The sequence below is a fragment of the Talpa europaea genome, assembly GCF_964194135.1.
Source record: "Talpa europaea genome assembly, chromosome: 2".
In the NCBI taxonomy this organism is placed as follows: domain Eukaryota; kingdom Metazoa; phylum Chordata; class Mammalia; order Eulipotyphla; family Talpidae; genus Talpa; species Talpa europaea.
In genome coordinates, this window is record NC_140068.1 from 140,204,256 (window position 1) to 140,228,001 (window position 23,746).

The 23,746-nt window shown below is 43.4% G+C and overlaps 1 protein-coding gene across 1 annotated transcript; it reads left to right on the forward strand.

The window, feature by feature from the left end:
- Window positions 1-2,588: 2,588 nt before the first annotated feature.
- On the forward strand, window positions 2,589-3,377 carry LOC311188376 (putative vomeronasal receptor-like protein 4; the record flags this gene model as incomplete). The annotated part of the gene is made up of 1 exon (XM_084259478.1): window positions 2,589-3,377. One exon carries the CDS (start codon window positions 2,589-2,591, stop codon window positions 3,375-3,377), a length of 789 nt encoding a protein of 262 aa, XP_084115604.1.
- Between the last annotated feature and the right edge of the window lie 20,369 nt (window positions 3,378-23,746).

The window sequence follows — 23,746 nt, forward strand, 5'->3', positions numbered from 1 at the left end:
TCCAGATAGCAATGGGGTGGCAAGGAGTTGAACCCCAGGATGCTATGGCTTATTCTTTGAACACTGCAATTGTTTATGTATACAAGAGCTGGGGTACGGGCCAGAGGTGTGAGGGGTGAGAGGATTCACCAGACAGAGTGGGGCACAGAACAGGCAGATTGCCCAAAGTACACTGCTGAGGGGAGCAGCAGACAAGTCAGGAGAGGTCTGCTGCGCCATGTGGGTTGCTCACTGGTGGGCCAGGTTATCAAACTCATGCTGCAGACGATGCGGACAGCTTCATAGGTTGCATCTTAACCCCTTGTGCCACCAGGGAGGCCCCTGCAGCTGTATTTCCCAAATGTAATGACACTACTCAGGCATCTGGAATATTCTCCCCTCCATTTCCTATGGAAAATCCTGAGTGAATTACAGTCATACACACCATATTTTTTTTTATCCTGAAATGCTGACAGTAAGAAGCTATTGAAAGTTTTTTCTTTTAAATACAAATAATTTCACATCACAACATGCCCCAGAACAGGTATCAATGTATAGCTGAACTACACAGCTTTGAAGCTTATCAGAGGCTGAGGGCAGGAGCGGTAGCAGGAGTTCATGCTGCTGGAGCAGTTGACAGTGAATTAAAAAAATATTAGTGAGAAGGAGAGGAGGCCAAACTGTGGCGGAAAACAGGTTAATGACTGCCATGGAAAACCACACATGAATGTAGAAGTGAGGCAAAAGGACAGGTTGCGGCTCCCAGAGCTGCTTTCATTATGGTAGAGAAGGGGAAGGAAGAGAAAAAAATTATACAGTTTGTAAAGTGGTTGCACATCCCAATGAGAGATCTTAGTGGTGCGGTTCAGATGCTGGGGTTCAGTGAGTGGGGTTTTGGGTTCCCTCTTAGAAAGATTTGGGTACAGTTTCGCATTCAGTGGCACAAGGTGAGTTGCTAAGAAAAAGACCTTGGCATAGGCTTTTTCTTTTTCATAGTCAGGCAAAGGCTGACTCTTTAAAGGGCAGGTTTATGAAAAGAGATGCCTGGGCAGGCCACAGGTGGGCAGTCTGGGACAAGTCCTGGGTTTTGTCAGAGTGACAGCTGCCTTCACATTGTGTTCCTTAGTGGAGTTTTATCTACTCTGAAATCTATTAGTTTTCAGGTCTGGGGGCACTCCCCTGTAAGGCCTTTGGTTTCTTTGTAATGACTGGAAAGACTGGAGTTCAGGCTACCTGTCACCAGTGAATGACAATAAAGTAAAGACATGGAGCTCCTTATCGCCCTCCTGGCCTCAGGCTGGTCCCAGTGTGCTGAGGCTGGAAATTGAACTAGAGCAGACAGTCATAAACAATATGTGTGTACAGATTTTCTGCTGTACTGGCTCAGTGTCTCACCCAATCTTTCTCCCTCCTAGCCCCTATCACTCCACAGCTGCCTGTGCCTGCAGAGTCCCCACCACAGCCTGTGCCCACAGTCTCCTATGGCAGGCTGAAGGACATTCATCATTTCTACCCCCACCTCAAGTTTCTGACCTTGTGAAACTTCCACCTGAAGTTTTCTACTTTAAGCTTCCTTCATTAGGAAGACTTGACCTACGAGGTGGGTTCCTCTGATTGAAAAAAGTCACTAAATTTAGCAAAACTGTAAGGACAGAATCAGACTGGACTGATGTCCATAGTACCAGATGCAGAGATGGGGAAGCTTTTCTGATGATTTGAGAAGTGCTGGCAGGCAAAGTGGAGGATGAGACTAGGAAAGACAGGAGAAAAACATCACTCAGACCCAACCCACCCGGATGATCAAGAATGCAAATTTTTCCAAGAGTTAGAACCTTCTGGATGCAGGGGCTTGCACTTTTCTATACCATTTGGAGGGCAGAGGTAAGTCACCTAAGCTCCTCTGTGAAACTGCTCTCACTTAGCTTAGTACAATTTTTTTGTTGACACGATCACTCTTTTTAGCCTCACATTCAAAATATATGAGGATACTTTGTGTACATACGGTGTGTATGGACTGTAGAAAGGTGAGTGGGGCACCAACATTAACCATTACTGTGAGGTAATTTACAGGGTGTGGGTAGTGAAGGAGAAGGAAGCGTCTGAGCTGAAACTCAGTTTTATAGTTTAAAAGCTACTGAGTGCTATTGCCTTGCCTTAACTACTGCCTGAGAAATATAAAGTCATGTAAACTTTACAAATGAAGGGTAGTTAGAAGGACCTTTGCAAAGGTAGGTAGAGGCACAAATGTGGCACTTATGAGAGATCTCTGGGTGTGATATTTAAATGTAATTATTACCAACTGCCAATAAAAGCAGGAGAAAAAGAAGAAAGAGCAAAGAATGATATCAAGGGACAGTACCATTTACATTTACATATTTCAGCATGGAAACTATATCACTATAGCTTATCACTATAGTGGACACAAAAAAAGTCACAGGCCTGACATGTCATTTTTACTTATTTTTGTTTCACAAAACTTTTTCCTGTTTTGTTCATGAAGTCAGATGACTTGGCGTACCTTCATCCTGGGATTACTCTTCCTTTGTTTTATTGGACATGGAATTGTGGGCAACTTCTTTATATTACTGGGACATTTATATACTTTTGCCATGGGTCCTGAGAAGAAACCCATAGTTTTTATCCTGATCCATTTGGCTTTTGTGAATACAATCATTATTTGTACCAAAGGAAGCATAGATATAATCATATTTTTTCACCTCAGAAATTTCCTAGGTAATGCTGGTTGTAAAACTGTGATTTTCCTGGGGAGAGTGGCCCGGGGCCTTTCCATCTGCACTACCTGTCTCCTCAGCGTGGTCCAGGCCATCACCATCAGTCCCAGGACCACCTCCTGGAGAAAGCTCAAGCCAAGGTCTGCATGGCAAGTGCTTCCCTGTCTCCTGCTCTTTTGGGTCTTCAATTTCCTGATCAGCTCTAACCTGCTCTTCTACATCACAGCAGCCCAGAGCACCAACAGCTCTGCACTTAGGCCTTATGTTGGACATTGTGTTATGCTTCCATCTGAGCAAATAGTGAGGTGGCTTTTCCTCACTCTGATGACTCTGCGGGATGTTGTCTTTCAGAGTCTGATGGGCTGGAGCAGTGGGTACATGGCCTTTCGCCTATATCAGCATCATAAGTGTGTCCTTTATCTTCAGGCCTCCAGGCTACAAGGAACTCCCAGTCCAGAGATGAAAGCTACTCAGAGTGTTCTCATGCTTATGATCTGCTTCCTTTTCTTTTATTGGGCAGATTTCATTTTCTCCTTCTACATTGGCTTATTCAAGGCCAAAAATTACTCGATTTTATATCTTCAACTATTTCTGACCTCTGGTTATGCCAGTTTCAGCCCCTTTGTGCTGCTGAGCAGGGATGTCAGTGTGGCTAAGTGCTGGTGAGTTCAGTGTCAAGAGGGAAATCACTTTCTACACTGATTTCTTCATGAGTGAAGGGTGTGTTAGTGTGGGGGGGAATCTCCTTTGCTTTCATGTATTAAAGTAGCAAATTAATCAAATATTATAAGAATAGATATTTGTTGTTTTAAGAAGAGTTCTGGTAATAGGCAATCTATGGATGGTTCAAGAGTTCCAGTAAGTGGGAAAGACAGAGTCCCCCTCCACCATCCTTATCATGTGGTGTTTATATTCTTGCTTGCACAGTTATTGTTCTTTTTCCTTTACTTAATCAGCATGCTAAGCATAAAGAAAACAAGAGAAGTAAAAGGAAAAAGATTCTCTCTCTTGCCCCCTCCTTTCCTGTTCCTAGGAAAACAAAATGTTTTCATAAATCCTACCCAAGTGTCATGATCCATTTGTAAACTTATATTACTTTACTCCCTCTCAATGCAACATTGCCTGAGGAATATTATTTTTTTTTAAACTGTGATACATTTCCAGCCTCAAGACATTGTAATCAAATAGCTAGGACAGATGAGTAAATTAAGATGATGTGGTACATGTACAAGATGGAATAATATTCAGACATTTTAAAAAGATGAACTCTTGCCATTTGCCATCTGAGGAGGTGTGAACCTAAAATAAATAAAATAAAATAAAATAAACAAACAGAATGAGCTATAGTATTATCAGAGACCATATGGTGGTTACTGTGGAAGAAATGAACTGACAGAGGTCAGGAGAAGGGGCCAGGAAGATAGAGATCACAGTGTTCCAAGTACAGGGCTGCTCTGCAAGACTCTGTTTGCAGGTGCTTCTCCCTTTCCTGCCAGGGTAATGACCCCTCCTTAAGTTCCTTCACATGGCAAATGGAGACGGTCATGATGCTGCTGCCACTATAGTAAATAAATTTGTGGGCTTATGTGGGCCCCTGCGGATACTGGGCCACAGTAATTGCTCAGGGAACTTCCACTTGATGCTCCTCTGAGGATTGAGAGATTGTTTTTCTAGGATCCCTGGTCTCTGGTTGACATGAGGAGCACAGTAGGTAAAAGGGGAAGGCCTTGATGAGGAGATTTCTAGAGGACTTGGGCAGGGACTTAGATATGGGTGGGGGGGAGATAACTAAGGCAGGAGAAACAATTGGGAAATCCATTCTTTCTTTCTACTCAAATACTGATTCAGGTCAATGACCTGGGCCTTGGCGTAGGGACCAGGATTAGTTCTTCTCCTAAGACACCAAATTTCACAACATTTCTGTGGATCCCGTTAAAGGACATTGGTGCTAAAAGGGCCCTATGTCATCAGAGAACAAGTTTCTCATTTAACAGATAGGGAGACTGAGGACTCACAGAAGTTCCCTGTGAGTTGCCCAAGCTTATTCAAGTTACAAGAAAAATGTAGGTTGAATTCATGATTACTGTTTGTCAGGACAGAATGAGTTCAGTCCCTCTTAACATTAAAAAATATAAATATGGTGTAGCAGACCTCTCCTGACTCCCTTGCTGCTCCCCTCAGCAGTATATTTTAGTCAATCCGCCTGTTCTATTCCCCACTCTGTCTCTGGGGAAGCCTCTCCCACCCCTGCACCTCTGGCCTGTACTCCAGTTCTTGTATGCATGAATAAATAAATCTTTTTAAAAACATATAAATAAGTGGTGCTCATTATGTAATAAATATTCACATAGCATATAATATATACCACGTAAAACCATTAATATCAGTATTTTATGTCCTAGCGGATGTAGTGCAAAAGTCAGATCCAATCTTTAGTTGTTTCTGCCACTGACTTCATATGTGACTTGGGGCAAGGCGGAAAGCTGGCTAGCGTCTTTCACAAATGTAGGTCATTCGACATCTCGGTGATAGTCCTCCACCAGGACCCTAAAAGTGTTCCTCCACCACGACCCTAAATAGACCCCAAGAAAACCCTAAGTTTCTTCTATGTAAAATGTATCGGGAACTCGACATCCGTCCATTTTTCGGAAAACTTAACCCAGGCTCCTGATGGGGAGGGAAGGTCATGTGGGCGGGAAAGCAGGGGGTGAAGGGTCTCCCGGATGGGTGAGTCGCGTTGGAAAACAATGCTCCAGGTGAGGATCGAACTCACAACCTCGGCATCTCTCGCACACATACTGTCGTATAAGTACCGCGCGCTAACCGATTGCGCCACTGGAGCGCTCCCGACCCACTTCCGGTCACTCGTCGCCTGATCTACGCAGACGTAGCCGGCGCCTGCCGCGGGCCGGGTGGCCGAGGGGACCCCCGTCAGCCCCGCAGCGGTACCTCCCGCGCGAAGACCGACCGGCCCAAAGGCGCCCGAAGGCGCTCTGCTCGCGGAAACCAAAGCGGACACTTTCAGGGGGGCCGGGAACAGTGCAGACGCCGGGGAGACGCCGAGGGGGAGGGGAGGGGGAAGGGCCATGAACCCCCTCTCGTGGGGGTGCCCAAAGCCGTTTCCGTCCTCCCCTGCCCTCGCGTTCTCGTCTAACGGACGGGCGAGAAGCCGAGGCCGCAAACCCCGGGGGAGGGGCGGGCGGCGCGGGACCGCCTTTCGGCCACTCTGTGGTCTGCGAATGGGGGAAGGGGCCGGGGGGGGGGGGGGCGGAGGCCAGCGGCTCTTCTTCCCTCCGGCATCCTCCCTGGGGCCCGGCGCGAAAACCATCTAGCAACCGGAACAGATGCGGGATTAACCTCTGAGATTTTGTGTGGTCGCTATAATGGGTTAAGCTAGGTTTAAATATATATAGATAGCTATCTCTATATAAATATATATTTATAAATATATGCATATATCTATATAAATCTCTATATAAATATATATATATAAATTTAGATAAAATACATCTAAATATATAATATATAAATATATCTATATATAAAATATCTATAAAATATAAATATATCTATATAAAATATATCTAGTAAATATATCTATATATAGATAGATCTATATAGATCTACAGATATATAGATAGATAGAGATAGATATCTAAGTAGGTTAAAGATGGAGAGTAGGGGAAGAAGCTTTATCTGGAAGGGGTGTGTGTGTGTTTACCCGGTGTATTGGGGTCTTTCCTGTGTTGGGCGATGTAATTAATGGACAGTAAGAGATTTTATAGAATTAGCTGGTCTTTCTAGAACCCCAAGCATTTTCTTTTATTTCTTTTTTTTTAATTGTTGTATTTGCCAGGTTCATGTTCATAGGATGTGTCCCCCCCCCCCAAATCCCTGTAATGTGAGATTGAAGAATGTTGAGTCGTCTGTGAAAGTACCGTGTATATAAAGATATATAAAGAAGGAATGATAACCCCTGCAGTTTTCTTGAAACTTATAGTATTTGCCCTTCGAGGTAAACTGTCTACCTCTACACCTCTAAAGGAAAGGGCGAATGTCCAGCTGTCTTCATCAACACTGATAAAGGGGACTGCGGTACAGGAGGAAAAGTGTACTGAAGTCACCAACTCAAGAATTGTTTTTTATAGATAAATGGACCCCAAGAAAACCCCAAGTTTCTTTTTCTATGTAAAATGTGTTAGGAACTCGGCATCCCTAAGGCCTTAAGGCATCCACTGCAAATATAAAGAATTAACTTCTCTCTTAAGCATCTAAAGTGAAATTAATCGTTTATCACCCCCTGAGACGCTTGTAGCGTTTCAAGTCCTATCTGTGTTCTGTACCTCAGCGGAAGAATCTATCTTGCGAACCCCACCCCAAGTGCGCCGAAGATTCGCGCGTTCTGGGGTGATCCAGCTAAGAGAGGCTAAGAGCTGTTCTCAAAGCGCAGTCACCAGGCAGGAGCAGCATCCGCAGTATCTGCGCAGGGGCAGGCATCGTGGTTCTGTCGCAGATAAAGTTGAAAAACCACCGGGTTACACTGTGCTCACCAGAAGTGAAGGACACTCGGTCAGACCAGCCTCAACCAACGCAGCTGAGCCACTGGGGAGATCACCTGGTGGTGGACGGGAACTGCACGATGGCAAAGCATCCCACCCCCATTTCCCAGAGCATCGCCGGGGGAACTCGGGGTGGGGAGGGTTAGGGGTCCTTCTAGGGCTCTAACACTTCAAAGGACCGGAAATATCACTATTATACCTTTAGTCTCTAAAATTATATGTTGACTAACACCTGATTGCTTCCTGAAGGCTTCGATCTTATGTTTAGTTAATTTCCTCACCATACAGTGTTTATGTGTTTGCTCTTTTGTAGTAGCTAATGAGTAAATTAGGTCCCCCCACCTTGTGTTATATTATAATAACACATATATAATATTATATATAATGTATATTGAAATAGGCACTAACAAAAATAGCTGTTTCTGTTCTCATGAAATTAAAACATTTCTAGATGGCACATTTAGACAGAGAAGCATGATGGTAGGAAAGTGGAAGCTGTTCATTCATTCACTCAACCAGTGACCTGACATGAACTGGGCACCTCCTATGTTTATCAACAAAGACGACCGTGGAAGCTGTTAAAATTAACTGATTATCTCTGAGGGTAGGAAAAAACACATCACTGGAACACAAGAGCAGCAAAAAACAGTATTTCTAGTCCAAAAGTCCAGAAGATCCTATGGTTGGGTGAATACTGGAAAGGCATGGTTTCCATCGCTCCTGGGTGCAAGCGACTTCTGATGCAGCATTGACTCATTTGGAGAGATTTTCAAGTGGTGTTGATTATAATTGCGTTCTTTGAAAGCTGGGGACTGTTAAAGCCTTTGGGAAGATGGTGTTTGATACTTTATTTTAAAGATAAATATAGGTTGCCACCTGCCTTCTTAGCGCAGTAGGCAGCGCGTCAGTCTCATAATCTGAAGGTCCTGAGTTCGAGCCTCAGAGAGGGCAGTTGCGTTTTGGTGGCTTGCTACGTAAAATTAGCAAACGCTATCAAATAAGGAGTTGAGGAAGATTTCTATATTCCCTAGCAATGACGCAATCGTTTTTCTAGACTTTTGGGCGCCGCAACAGCGTGAGTAAGAGGAGTTGAATAAGTTTAGCTTAAACCAGGGGCTTCAGGCAGACATAAGGACGTGGACTCCACGGTTCCTGGGTATGGAATGGTTCTGCTGCAGTACTGGCTTAATATGGGCTGATTTTCAAGGAACGTTTGTGTTCGTTAAATGCTGAAAATTGATATGGCAACTGCACGTTGAGAATAAAATTTGATAGTTTACTTTTAACGTGAGCAGTTCAGAAGGGATTCCTCTCAATGTCGTTGGCAGTATGTCATTCTTATAATCTGAGGTTCTGGAGCTCAAGTCGTTTTCTTCCCTTTTACCACTGGATCTGGCATTTTGATTAAAAAACCATTATATCTTCACATACTATTAATAGCATTATTATCCTTATCACTATCACTCATTTGGAGCTTCAATTTTAGTTTTTTCTATTACAGATGGATTTCTTACAAATGGACTGTTTATGACCTGTTGTATGGGGCTGAAATGAGTCCAGTAATTTACTAAATAATTTCCCTTCATTTCCTAAATGGGATATAGCATTGTCCCCTAAACAATGATCACCATTCCTTCCACTCCCCTTTCTAACAACAACAAAAAATCTCATCCAGCTCCAAAACTTCTTTCCACAACCATCTTTTTCAGGGGTCGTGGGATCACAACCTCACAGGAAAAAGTTAAACCTAGTTGTCTTAATTCTCTTACCAATGACTGGTAACAATGAAGAGGGTTCTCTTCAATCTATTAAGTTCCCACACACAAAAGAAGTTTCCATTTCTCTGCCTCTGAACTCTGTTTTAAGATTGTGAGAATGAGAGTTCAGAAGTAACTGCAGTAGGAGTTCTGTATACTGAGGATGGAGCCAGTGAAGTAACCAACCTGTCACTTTCCTTCCCTGTGTGATTATTTTAAAAGGCAAATGACAGTTCTCTATATGTTTGCTTGCAGCTAAAGATTTCATAAATATTGATTTTGTGGACATTAATTTTAAATTGTCTGATCACTTGAATTTTTACAATCCCCAAATCAATCACTTCAATGCTACAGATACCTTGGTGTGAGGTGCACTTGGCTCACTGTTTTATCCACCATAGATCAGTGGAGTGGCTCTCTTCCATCTCAGCCTCAGCGAAACTCAACCTTCCAGATTTTTTCTGACTTTGGACCTACTGGGCATGCTCCATCCTGATCCTTGCACTGCTATCTCCATCCCGGAGATGTATGGAGCCACCATGAATAAACCTTAGGGATATACTCAGAGAAGCCGGACCAATCACCAAAGATTGTATAGCCTACCTCTCATCTGACCATCACACACATGGATCCCAAAGATCTGTGAGGTCCATTTGACCCAAAGTCACACTCTGTTTTTCAAACCTGTACATGTTTCTCTCACTCTTCCATCATTCATGCAGACTTTTGAAAGTACTCAGGCATAAGCATTCTGCCCCCAAGAGGCTTACAATCTAATCAGAAAGATGGCTGAGCAACAACTTGGCCAACATCACAAAATAGGTGTGTGCTTGGCTCTCTGGGAGGTATGCAACCCCACCTCAGAAAACTGGGAGAGGAGTCAGATGTATCCCAGAGGCTGTTTTGGGATCTAACAATCTGTTGGACAAAGAGTAATGCTAGGGTGAGCTTCTGTATGGGACATCTATTCAAATCCAATATCTCTGGAGGCAAGTGTGAAAACGGGAAAATAGGAATGAAGAGGCAGACACAAAGAGCCCAAGTTGTTCTAAAAATCTTAACCCTGCTCTTACAAAAGGCAGTGCTTCAGGAAGAGGGCGTAACTTAAAAAAAAAAATCCATTGCAAGAGCTAGTGAGGACTGAGAAATATTTGGACAACTTGGGAAATGTGAAAAGATGAAAAACCCTGGCCTTTTTACCTGTGTTTCCCTTTCTTTTTGTTTTTCAAGTTACTCGCTAATCGCGGTTTCCTTATGAAATCTCAGGACTATTAAGTTCCCTTCATCAACTGATACTCCCTGACACAAGATTAAAAAGAAAGCAAGATTAAAAGGGCGCAAATGCGATTACTACAGGCTTCTATTCTCTGGGGGGGGTTTGTATCAAATTTTTAACAAAACTAACCAGTCACGTGGCCCGTACGGGGATCGAACCCGCGACCTTGGCGTTATTAGCACCACGCTCTAACCAACTGAGCTAACCGGCCAAGCGATGCGCCGCTTTCTTTATATAACTGGATAATTAAAGGGGACTGTTATTTCACTCACCGAAGGAAGTCTCCCCTTCGAGTTTATCTCAGACCTAAGCAGAAGTTACGATCCTCAATCTGCTTTAAAGCCAAAATTTCAGTTAAAACACAGTTCTGCAGAAGGAAAATTCAAATACCATCTGCTTTGGCATTGAAAATGCAACCTCAGCACCCTTTACTCTGCGAGTGTCTTTACCTTCTTTCTACCTTATCCCCTTAGTTTTTGGGCGACGCTCGAAGAAATTGACGAACGACGGAATCACCGCCACTTGCTCTTCACCTGCTGTCAAAGCAGATGCCAGTGGCCCTCTCAGCTACCTCTGCACGAGACTTCCAGCATAATTCCCAACGTGTTCTCCAGCCATTTCTCCCCAAAGACAGTATATGATCCCTCTCTTCCCAAGCCCCCGCCACATTTTTACCTAAATTGGAAAACCACTCCCATGTTTCTATTTGAAAAAGACACTTTAGACAACTAGGCATTTCGTTTCTTCTCCATGAAACAAGCTGAGTGCACCCACACCTTGGGCACAGAAAGACTCACCTGGAATTCCGAGGCGGGCCCTGCAGCCTGAGACAGACCCCCAGGGAGCTCCACGGTCCCGCGGTCCGAGGAGGGTGAGACACTCTCCAGAGATAAGGCCTGATTCCTCGTGCGCAGGCTTCAGCCTGGCTGGACTTTCCTCTCGTAGGGAAAACCAGGGCTCCTAGGGATCCATTTTGGGAAGTGTGTCGGAGCAGGCTTGGTCCACGGGGAGGCTGCACTCCCAAGAAAACCCACGGTCCCCAGGAACTGAACAGCGATATAGCCACGTACCGACTTATTGACGGAATAAAGGATTTTATTCCCTTATTTATTCTGATTTTAGTGCAGCTCTTCAGCCCCTCTGCCTGGACACACCTTTGCTACCGTCCTGTTTCTTCGTACGTGGAACCACAGTGGCAATCAGAAAGATGCAATTACTACACTTCAAAGATGCCCGAGATGTGCGTGTTCTTCTATAAACAGACCACCCCCCAGTCCCTCTCCCCAAAAGGGATTTCCCCATCTGCACTGAGGTGTCGCTCCGAGGGAAGGAGACGCTCAGCCAGGGCGGGCAAAGCTCCCCGGGCACCGCCAGGTGAGAGACGCGCGCTCCGCCCGCCCTGCCCGGCAGTTTGGGACACCTGGTTTGGGGTGCCTGGTCTCAGGACTGCAGGGTTCTACCGCCACCTAGTGGGAGCATGAGGCAGCCTCAAGGAGGACGTGCCCCGAACCTCTAGGAAAAACGGTCTTGGATAGGGGGGCCCGGAGCACGTGTCGAATGGGGACGGGAATGGTGGAGGCGGGAAAGCGCTGGCCCTGACCCAATTTCACCTTCTTGATATTTTCGCACAGAAGAAACTATATCCCGATCTGCAAATATGGCAGCTCTCCCAGATGAGCTGAATTATCTTTAACAGATGCTGGAGTCTGCGGTCAACACAAAACGCGGAAAGGAGGCTTTTGAAATTAAAAAAGAAAACACTGCCCTCTCTGAGGCTCGAACTCAGGACCTTCAGATTATGAGACTGACGCGCTGCCTACTGCGCTAAGAAGGCGATGGAGGAACGTGTTTGGTACTGTTCTAAAGGAATCGTCTCCTTTCTTTCCCTGCTGAGTTACTGTCCGGCTTTCTTCTTTTTTTGATTCAGCGTTATTTGTCCTTCAAAATATACCCAAATATCCGGATTCCTCTTAGCCCCGCGCTTTGAAAAGCTTCCGCATGAGAAAAACGTGGTGCATCCACCGTACTATTGTGCCTGACCCTGGGCCAGTATCTTTCCTCTTGTCTTCTATTGGTTAGGATATTCGTTGTCTCAGAGATAACATTTTTTTTTAAACAGTCCAAAGTCTCCCAATGCTTAGTGAGTAAACTCTTACAAATTAGTTGTAGAGTGAGTGAATAGCTCCCAAACGTGTCTACCATCTACACTTACCTGTCTTAATTTAAATCTACATCTCCACCTATGTTGCCATATGGCCCGCATAATATCACTGATTTTATGGCTCCATGTTTGACCTGTATGTACCAAAATTTCTATGAAGATTCCATTTAGCCCAAATAAACCTTTTGTTTCCCATAACTCTACACATCCTCCCCATTTCACTTATGAAAATGAAACTCAGCAGAATTAAATCCACCACTAAGTGGCAAAGACAGACCTTTAAAGCAGATTTTGTGGATTCCCAAAAAAGTGTGCTTTCTATACTCTCCACCATTCTTCCCCACACCACCACATTTACTCACGAAGCAAATATTTATAAAATCATGGGCAATCAGTAGACATTCATTCACAACCTTCATTTGCCTGGCACCTGGGTTCAGCACTCCCAAAGAAACCTTGCCTCTGAGTCCCTCAAATCCCCATAAATACCTTAGGTCATCCCATCCTAACGTGTAGTGTCCAGATCCATGCAAGTCCTGAGGTACACTTAGGGTATATGAGAAATGAACATATTTTCATAATAATAACAAGGCTTTAATTTGCTATGAAAAACAACTAATTGTGCCAAAACAATGGGAAACAGTATGGCAGGCTCTCAAAATGTTAAAAATGGACCTTACTTCTTTGTGAATTAATTAATCTCCAACAGCAAGGAAAACAACAGAGAATATAAACAATCAGGACTACATCAAAGCTTCTGCATGGCAAAAGAAATGACCACAAAATAAAATGTACAGTGTATAAGCTGACACCTCTGCAAACGCATGTATCCACACCACGCCCTCCACGAGAGCCCCAATAATCCTCCACCATAGTCCAATGGGCCCCCTCCAGGCTTTACTCCCTATGCCTCCTTTCATACTCTTCTGGGACCCTCAATTCTGCAGTCAGATTTCAAAGGTTTCCTTTGTTTTGGTCTGTCCCTTCGCTTTCTTTTTTACATTCCACATGAGAGTGAAATCATCTGGTGTTTGTCTCTCTCCTGTCTTATTTTTCTTAGCATAATCCCCTTCAGTACCATCCATGTTGTTACTAATAGCAAAACTTCATTCTTTGTTATAGCCTAGTAGTATTCTATGTGTATATACATATATTTGTACATATACTATACATACACATATATATTGTGTATTGATGTGTGTGTGTATATATATACACATATATGCATATTCTTTATCAACTCATCTGCCATTGGGCACTTAGGTTGTTTCCATAACTTGGTTATTATAAACAGTATTGCAGTGAACATAGGAGTGCATTAATTCCTTCAAATTGGTGCTTTTGTGTTCTTTTTAAAAGTGCAAAGCATCCTGATACCAGATTATTTCCAATACTAGATAATTTCTGCACAGTCCCTGGGATCCCTCTTTTCATTCCATCATTCTGCTCATAACTTTTGCAAACATGTTCTGTGCCAGGCCTTTTGCTGAGCTCGGGGATTCAGAGGCAACTGGGGAATCCTTCACCTCAGGAGCTGACAGGTTATACAAAGACCCAGATGCTATTTTCTCAAACCTCCTCATTCTTACAGTTAAATACATCCTCCTAAATTGTTGACATAATCCTTCTGCTCTGTACCAGGGTTGCCATAATAAAATACCACAGACATGGGAAGCTTAAAGAACAGAATTTTTTCTCACAATTCTGGAGGCTGGGGAGTCTAAGATCAAGGCATTGGCCAGTTTGGTTTCTCCTCAGGGCCCTCTCCTTGACTTACAGATGCTCACCTCTTAGTGTGTCCCCAGATGGTCTTTCTTTGACATGTCTGGTGTCCCTATGTTTGTGCCCTAATCTCTTTTTTTAATTTTAACTAATTTTTCTTTAATTTTAACTAATTTTCTTAATTGGGGTAATATAATCTCTCTTCCTATAAGGACACCAGTCAGATTGGATTAGGATCCACTTTAATGGTTTCATTTTAACTTGATCTCTTCTCTAAAGGCCCTGTCTCCAAATACAGTCACATTTGATGTTTCTAGGGCTAGAGTCTCAACATATGAATGTTGGAACACCATTCAGCCCATGACATGTTCAAGTATGTTCACATGGTCACCTCTAGATTTTCAAGGAAGTCACTACTTCCCTTGATGAGTACTTCAGGATCCCTCGTTTAAAAAGCTGTTCTTCTTGCCATATAGAGGAGTTTCTCCTTCCATGCCTGGTCCACACAGCCACGGTCTCTCCTCATCTCCACTGTGCAAGGTCCATGCTGGATCTTTTCATTCCTGAATGATTTTGGTTTTTTTCCTTCAAAACCTAGGACTCCTTGTGAGTAAGGAAGGGCAGCCAGTATGAGCTACAATCCAAACCCTCGAGTGTGTACAGACTACCATATGACTCAGAGAAATATCCTGACTCCGAGTTCTGATTCTAAAGACATCGGTAAACTTCAGCCATGTGTTATCATCTTATTCACTCAGGTGTATGCCAACTTCATAGGCACTAATGCAGGTCCAAGGAAAAGGAGGGCAGGAGGGAATGCTAAACCTGCTCTTGTTTCTACCCAACTGGTTTCTTCAGCTGGAATTCTGTAGCATCCATGCCAATCACAACACGAGAATTTTCCTAATGTTAGGAATATCTTTCCTGATGAACTCTCTCCTTGGTGAACTCTTAACTTGGTCAACGTCAAAGGATCTGCATGTCAAAACCCTCTAAAGTAGCTGATGGTCTTCTCCTCCTCCATATTTGGGGGTATAATTTTTCTTTCTTTTATGCTAAAGGAGATAAGGCAGAGGGAGGGAAAAACAAATACCAGATGATTTTATTCATAGGTGGAATATAGAGAAACAAAACCAAGGAACTGATGAAACTAAATGAAAGCAAAGTCTAGAAATATGACTGCAGAACTGAGGATAACGGAGTGGGGATGTAGGGACAGGAACAAAGTGTGGCGGGGGCCCAATGGTCTATGGTAAAGGGATATGCATTCTCTGGGGTAGTGGGGCATGGTGATGAACATCTGGAGAGGTATGACCCTATCTTCCTGAATCATATACCATTGTTACCCCCAAAAAACAAATAAATAAAATTGAGATTTAAAAAAATGAATCCTTTTTCATAATATAGCAAAGTTCCTACACACCCTTTTCAAAGTCTGGTCCAATATGCTTCTCCTAAAACCTCTTCTACATGTTCTATCCGCTTCAAACCCTTTTAAGTTCTTGGCATAGATATTTTTGGGGGAAGTGTGATTAAACTCTTTCTGCATTGCTGCCCACCACAACTTAAACTAGAATAAGGAGATGAGGGGAAAATACATGTGAGATATATTTGCATCTCAAAATAGATAACATGGATACAAATAAGGAACAGCTGATAGTAGGCAAGGAATAATACGCTTTCTGTTCTGGCTTTAAGCAGATTTTACATTGTGGCATGTGAAAGACAGAGAAGTGGGAGCTACTGATCAGAAAAAGACATTACTCCAAAGGTGCAAGAAATTAGGACAGATGCAATTCATGGCTTACAGACAGAATGCTTTTATTTGTAATTTATTTGTAATTGTTGATAGAAATCATATACTATTTACATCCATATTCACATATTGAAAATGTCAAGTGACTTCATGATGTTATGAACATTTTGTATCTGTATTTGTGCTTAGAATATCCAATGGGGCACCGCCTCTCAGATCCCTGCAATATCATTTGTTGAGGATTAGGTCATCATACTAAAAAACTAATTAAGAGTAGCCATATAACTTTATAAATTAGCCCGAACTAAGCTCTGTTATATGAGTGAAACCAACCCAAGATATAAAGATACAAAAAAATGTATCTAGGTATTCATCACCAGTTTATTTTTACTCGCTGAAATGCTTTCTTTCTCTGCTTTCACATGAAGATACAGGCAATTTCATGGCATATCCCAAGTGACACAGCCTTAATCCCAAATTAAAATGCTGAGCTCTATGTAACACTCCAAAACTCAAATTTGACATAAAGATCTCTTTGAGTCATGTTGAGTCATAGCAAACTTGGATTGGTGCTAGGGAAAAATGTTTCATCTCCTTTTCCTTACCCTGAATCTATACCCTTTACCCACCATCTTGTTAACTAATACTCTGACCCTTCTAAGTTTTGAGTGTAGTAAAGGATGAATTAAGGTGTGGATGGGAGATTGGTGGGTGGGGTAGCAGGAGAGAAAAAAGAAATAAGTTCTTGCACGGTGATGTTGCTGTCATACTCTGACTAAATAAAAACCATGTGTAATGCCACTCAATAAAAAAGAATTTTGGGTCTTCCTGGTGGCACAGGGGTTAAAGTCTCAGCACAATCAAGCTATTGTCAGCCATTGCAGCATGAGTTTGAGCTCTGAGCTCCATCCAGGGAGCTAACTCACTTGGAGAAGCAGACCTCTCCTGTTTCCCCACTGCTCCCCTCAGCAGTGTGTTTCAATAGATCTGCCTGTTCTGCTCCCCACTCTGTCTCTGGTGAATCCTCTCACCCCTTACACCTCTAGCCTACACCTCAGTTCTTGAATGCATAAAAAACAAAAACAAATCTTTAAAAAAATTTTTTTAATTATCAAGAAATAAACCATAGATCCCAAGAGAGATACCAAGTGAGCATCTTTCTATATGGTCCAAGAAGCTTTTATGAGAACTCCAAAAACCAGTTAAGAAGTGCAAATCCAAGAATAGTCACGTTGAAATGGACAAGTAAAGTCACTGTGTTACTGTGTTTTACCCACTATAGACCTCCTTCCAAGCTGACACAGCTCAGCTAGATCAGGAGATGCCCTAACTCACAACTTCTTTCTTGGAAAGGAAAGAGATGAATGGACTCTATGTCACTCATTCTGGCTTTTTCCAAGGAAGTTATCTAAGGAATTGGTTTCTGACATGGAATCACCACACTTTGAATGCTTGGGGGTCCCTCGGAACAGAGCCTGACAGCTTGCTCAAGTCCCAAGAACATGCAGTACTATAGACAAACACCAGAGGGCGCAAGAGATTGCGCTCGCCAGAAAGAGAAATCGACAAACTTAACTGGGGAAAATTACATGGCCAGCTCAAACAAGATGCCAAGGTTTGAGAGATCTGCAGAATCTCTAACAAGGCTTGATTCGTGAAGCTCTTCCCCTTAACCACTTCCTACTTAAATTATTCCTACTTATCAATATTTATCCCTAAATTTAATTTGCCTGTTTGGGACTTATATACACATGAAATCTTACAGGATGTGATTAGGTAGGTCTGGATCTTTTATATAAACATTTCACTTTGCTTTTAAATTATATCCACGTTGTTGGATTTTTCTGAATAATTTTCATTGCTATATAGATTTCCATGTATGAATACTTCAGCTTATCTAACCATACAACCACTAACGAATATTTCAGTTGCATCTGGTTTTCAACTACTGCAAAATACTACTATTCTAAACATTTTTGAAAATATATACTGGTATATGTAAACATACATTTCTATAGAGTATATAAAAATAGGTGAAATTAAAAAAATAGGTGAAATTGTTGATAAAGAACAAGTCTGTTTAGCTAGACATTGCTACACATCTTTTCAAACTTATCGTATCAATTCACACTCCAAGTAGTAATGTATGAGAGTTCTTGTTGCTTCTCTTAGCTCACCTCACTGTGATGATTCATTGATATTATGCAGCTTCTCTGCTTGTTTTCCTAATGTCTGTTAATTGTATTTTAATCTATATTCTATATTACAAAGTTTTCTTTGAAAATACAAATTTCTTATGTGACACCACTGCTTAAAACCCTTCAAGCACTTAATTTTATCTTTAAAAAGTAGAAACTCTAGATTTCCTGAAGTCGCATGCTTAACTCACAAAGTCTTTATCATTCCCCTCCTACCCTTTTATTTTTACTAGAAATTGAAACTTAAGTAACTCAGTTTAATCATAAGTCTGTGCATTAATTATAATTCCTTTAAACCTTCCCTGATGCCAACTATTATTTAAGTGTTCTAGGAAGTTCCACTTGAATTTCCACTATGTCCAGTCTCTTAGATGGTTTGTCTATTATGAAGCCTAACAATAGAAAGTGCCTGACTCTTTAGTGTGAAAGTTGCTTTGGAAAAATATTTGTTTGAAAAAAGACAATGTAGTGTCTAATGACGATTCAAAAACTTTTCAAAGGCAATCCCAATGTTTCTGTGAAACATATCAAAAAAGCTCTCTCTCAAATCCATTGATCACGTCAATAGGCTCACCTATTCCACAGACTCACAGCAGGGTGACAGCAGAACAAAGCCAGTAACTTCATAATCCCAGCAGTATTCCTCCTTTCTCTTGGACGTATGAGGACTTTCAAAATATCTTTTCTTTGAACAAATGAGCAGGGAGAACAGATCTTTATCAATAGCTTAACATATATATTTACATACACTCACATATATATGATATACGTATGCATATATCAAATATATCATTCATTTCTGCTCCAACCTAAACACAGATGACTACTTTTAACTGATCCAGGCTGGAAACGATCAGAAAGGTGCGGGATCCTCCAGATATTGGAGCAGTCCTATCCTCTTTTGCAGCCTCCACTCACAGAAGGTCACCACTAACCACCCTTTAAAGCGTTTCATCCCTCTCGCCGGCCACATCTTCCGTTGTGTTTCGGGGTCCACCACTTTTTCCATGGAGATCCTTCAGGGTGTTATTTCTGAGGGTCGGCTGCACCCATTTGGGTGACGCTACTCCTGGCCTGAGTCCTCTTTGAATAGCCTTGAGGAAACAGAACAGAAATCGCGGAAACCGCAGGACACAGAGCGGAGCTGCAGGCGATACCTCTCAGCGACCCCCCCTCCGCCCCAGCCCTACTGGGCGTCTTCGAAGCCCCCAGCGTCCCACCTGCTCCTCCCGAAGCACCCGCGGCCTCTGAGCGCAGGCGCCCTCGGGCCCCGCCCCGTTCCAAAGACTGAGCTCCTATTGGCCCAAAGGAGCGGGGTGGAGCTCCGAGGTCGCCGGAGCTGGGCGCTCACGTGACTGGAGGGGGCGGGGCTGCGCCGGCCGCTTCCCAGCCGGGCTGAAAGGGCTCGCGTAGCCGGCCTGGTCGGCCCGTGAGGCGCCCGCTGGCCGGCCCGGCCCCAGCTCCCCTAGCCGAGCAGCTCGGAGGGCTGCTCTTGACCCTCGTTGACCCCCCCGATTCTCTTTCCTTCTTTTCCCCGAAGGTGAGCCCTTAAGTCCATCGCGGCTGTGCCTGCGACCGCTGGGAACCCGGGATCCGAGTGTCCGGAGAGTAACCGGAAGTGCTGTCCCAGGCCGAGGGGCGGCGCCCGCGGCTGCGGGGGTAAGCGGGGCCCGCCGGGCCCGGGGGTGGGGGGGCTCGGCTTCGGGGTGGGGGGAGGGGCGCGCGGGACCGGAGACCGCCCCCCCCCCCACCCTCTCAGCTAGGGGAGCAGCCCGGCTCTGTGCCACTGAGCGGGGTCTGAGTCCCCCTGACGGTGGACTGCGGACTGGAAGGTGGTCAGTGAAAAGTTGAAAGACAGTAGCTTCGTGTGGGCTTTCCCAGGGATAATAAATACTGCCGGGCACTTTCCTAAGCTATGTAGAGCTACCATACGGGGGGGAGAAACCCAAGGACGTTGATGGACTCCCTCTTCCCCCATCGTTAGAGGTTAGTTGTGTTGCAGTTCCATCTATATGCTAAAAAATTGGATTTGTTTAATTATTCCATACCATTTTTTGGAAGCCTGCATCATATATAACTTTGTATTATGTACATTTATCTTGCACATCTTGGGATTTATTTATAGTGGTAGAAGAATGGGTCCTGGTAATCACGCGAGGGAAAAAACAATTAGCAGGAGAAGAAAAAATTACCATAAATAAGAAAAATAGAACTCAGGACTTTATTAAGAAGTTAACATTAGTCGTTATCCAGAAGGATTCTTGGTGTTTTGTATAGAGCTGGTCGGGAAAGAACTGATGGCTACTAGTGGCAGGTACTGCTCGCAGGAGAAATAGAATGTAAGCCAAGATGGGGTTAGTTGAAGGATGTTGGCTAGACTGGTAAGTAAATGTAGCCAGTATTTAGATGTCTATCCAGTTCCATAAAAATTATACATTTCACCAAGTCATGGTCTACACTATTGATTTCTTCTCTAGGAGAGGGAAGAATTGAATGTTGTCAATAATTATGGACTAGAGATCTCTTGGAGCCAAAAGAAACACAGCCTTGAGTCTTCATTGTTATGGTAGTGGCTATATATCAGACTGCTGTGTGTTTCTGTGTAAATGTGGTGAACTGGGGGAGAGCAAGAAGCCAAGAAGGAAGAGAATAAAATCCATGGGAAAAGGTTCCTAAAATAACAGTGATGAAACTGGGTCTTACCCTGCCAATTTAAGTGTATTTCCTACTCTTTTCCAACGGGCATATTCACAATAGGCCTGAAGTAATTGCTTCCTGACTGATTGGCAGCCCAAAGAAGGCACAGTGCCCAGTATTAGGTTTTGGAATCAATAGCAGGGAGATCTAAATCCTGGCTCTGCTACATGCTACATAGTAGCTGTGAGTTCTTGGGTAATTACTTAACTGCCCTAGGCCTCTGGTTTTCTTATCTGTAAGGTGCAAACATTGATACCAATACCTACTTTACAGAGTTCTTGAAAAGATAACATGAGATAATTCATTTGCTCAGTAGAAAATAAACAATAATCTCTAGCCTAGGGCCTGATATAGTAAGTATCTATTTTTTTTAGATAATGCTTTATTGACTTTGCCCGTCCCATGTATTTTTTATGCAACCTTGAACTTTGAAATTTTATAGTCAGTCTATCTGCTTGGACTTTTATTACCTGCCTCATAATTCTGTGCATTCTGACCCTGCATATGAAAGAGAGAACCAGTCTCTTTCTAGGATGAGGTGTGAGAGAAGTCTCTTACAGGAGGGTACCTTGGAGCTAAGACTCCAGGGATCTATTTAGGTTTGACAGATGAGCATCCAGGAATACTGGCTTGACCTGTTTTGTTGCTACTGGGTCTCCAGGGATGATCACTGGCCCTTCATTCATTCAGCAAATGTATTCAGTATCCTGGGGATATTGCAGTGAACAAAAGACTAAGTTCTGACTAAGAACCTAATAGAAGTCATGTTCTCAGGAAGAGAATATAAAATTAGAAAATATAAAATATGCCCAAAGTTGGATGATGATAAGTGTTACGGAGAGAAATAAAACAGGATAAGGGTGTTAGGGGGAAAAGGATGTCCCAAAGCAAATTCCATATAGGCTTTGTAGACTCCACCCCCACCCCAGGTCAAAGCCAAAGACACTGGGAACTCCAAATCCCATCACCACCAAAGGGAAGGTGGCTGGGACCTGAGGGTGGGGTTAAGCAGCCAGGTGGATACAAAAGGCAGACACGTGGGCTTTGGGGGGGCTCTCTCCATTTTGGCTCTCCGCCAGCTCTGGGAGTGACTTTGGGTTTCCAGGTCGTGGAATCGGGTAGGACGCATTAAAGACTTTATTTCCCTATTTTCTCCCTGAGTTGTACATTTTCCTTATTTCTTTTTCTCTTGTAAATAAACCTTTTATTAACCCTTTTGTGTGTGTCTGTAGTAGAGTATTCATAAGTCTCTTTAAAGCGCGCCGGTGAGGACCCACAGCCAGGAACCTGTTTAATATCGGGGTTGCTCTATAACAAGGGGACATCTGTCTCTCAGATAAAGTAGTCCCTGTGCCTTTTCTTGGGGAAGTAAATTTCAGGTGGAGATGTGAATCAAATAAAGGAGCCAATCACCTGGAAGAAGAGCATTTTAGGCAGAAGGGGCAAGTGCAGACATTCTCAGGTGGCCTGTGAGAATGAAGCTAGGTGGGGGTGCCACATTATGTAGGGTGGTAATGTAGAGCAACCCCGATACAAAACGGGGTGCCTGACTGTGGGTCCTCACCCGCGCGCTTAAAAGGACTTATCAATGCTCTACTGCAGGCACACGTGAAAGGTTAATAAAAGGTTTATTTACAAAGGGAAGGGGAAATGAGGAAATGTACAGCTCTGGGAGAAAAGTGGGAGACAAAGTTTTAAATGAGTCCTACCCGATCCGCAGATTAGGAATCCCAAAATGGCGCTCTGAGAGCTGGCCGCCAGCCAGGAGCGGTGAAGCCAGGAGGCGAGAGATCGGGAGCCAGAGAGCCAGCAAGGCCCACGTGTTTGGTTTTTATATCCAACCTGGCTGCCCAACTCCACCCTCAGGTCCCAGCCACCCTCCCCTTGGTGGTGATGGGATTTGTCTTTCCCAATGTCCTGATGGCTTTAGTCTGGAGTGGGGGTGGAGTCCACAAAGCCTGTATGAGATTATCTCAGGACATCCTTTCCCCCTAACAGTAAGAACTTTGGGTTTTATTCTGAATGTGATAGGAAATAATTACAGCATTTTCAACTAGGGGATGTCATGATCTACTTTAACTTTTGACTACCAGACTGTTTTATTTTCTAGGTGCTGGCATCTAAGATATGATAAGAAAATAGTTTCCTTATTTTTTTTTTAAAGATTTATTTATTTATGCATACAAGAACTGGGGTATAGGCCAGAGGTGTGGGGGGTGAGAGGATTTACCAGAGACAGAGTGGGGAACAGAACAGGCAGAGTGACTGAAGTACACTGCCGAGGGGAGCAGCGGGGGAGTCAGGAGAAGTCTCCTGTGCCATGTGGGTTGCTCCCTGGCCGGCCAGGGGATCGAGCTCCGCCTTCATAGGTTGCATCTTAACTCCTTACACTACCAGGGAGGCCCCAATTTCCTTATTTTTTAAATTGTATCTTCCTGGTGCCCCATAGTTTATTCAGGACAATTAAAATACACTGGGCTGATAACTTTAGGGACTGTTCTGACTCATTTACCAAGCTCTGACCAAGCTCAGAATCCTTTATTTCTGTTCTATTCTCCTTTTGACCTTAATAGTAAATACACACTTTGAAGGACAGAACTTCCATAAACCCATCATCTTATCCTAGCTGTTTGTATAGCTTTACTTAGTTGTGATTCCTGACTCTTCCTTCTCCTCCCAGCATTTCTCTGTAAGTGTTTTTCTAGTTTTTGTATAATCTTTATATTAATCATTAACTGAGTTATTATTTACTGATTATTTTAAGTGGATTTTTAACAAAATTTTATGGAATAGACAGACACAGAGGAGGGGATCGCTACATGTAAGGGTCGTTGTGCATGTGATGATGGAGTTAATAGTAGAATTTACCATTTATTGAGTGTCTGTTGAGACCCAGGTACTGAGCTGAG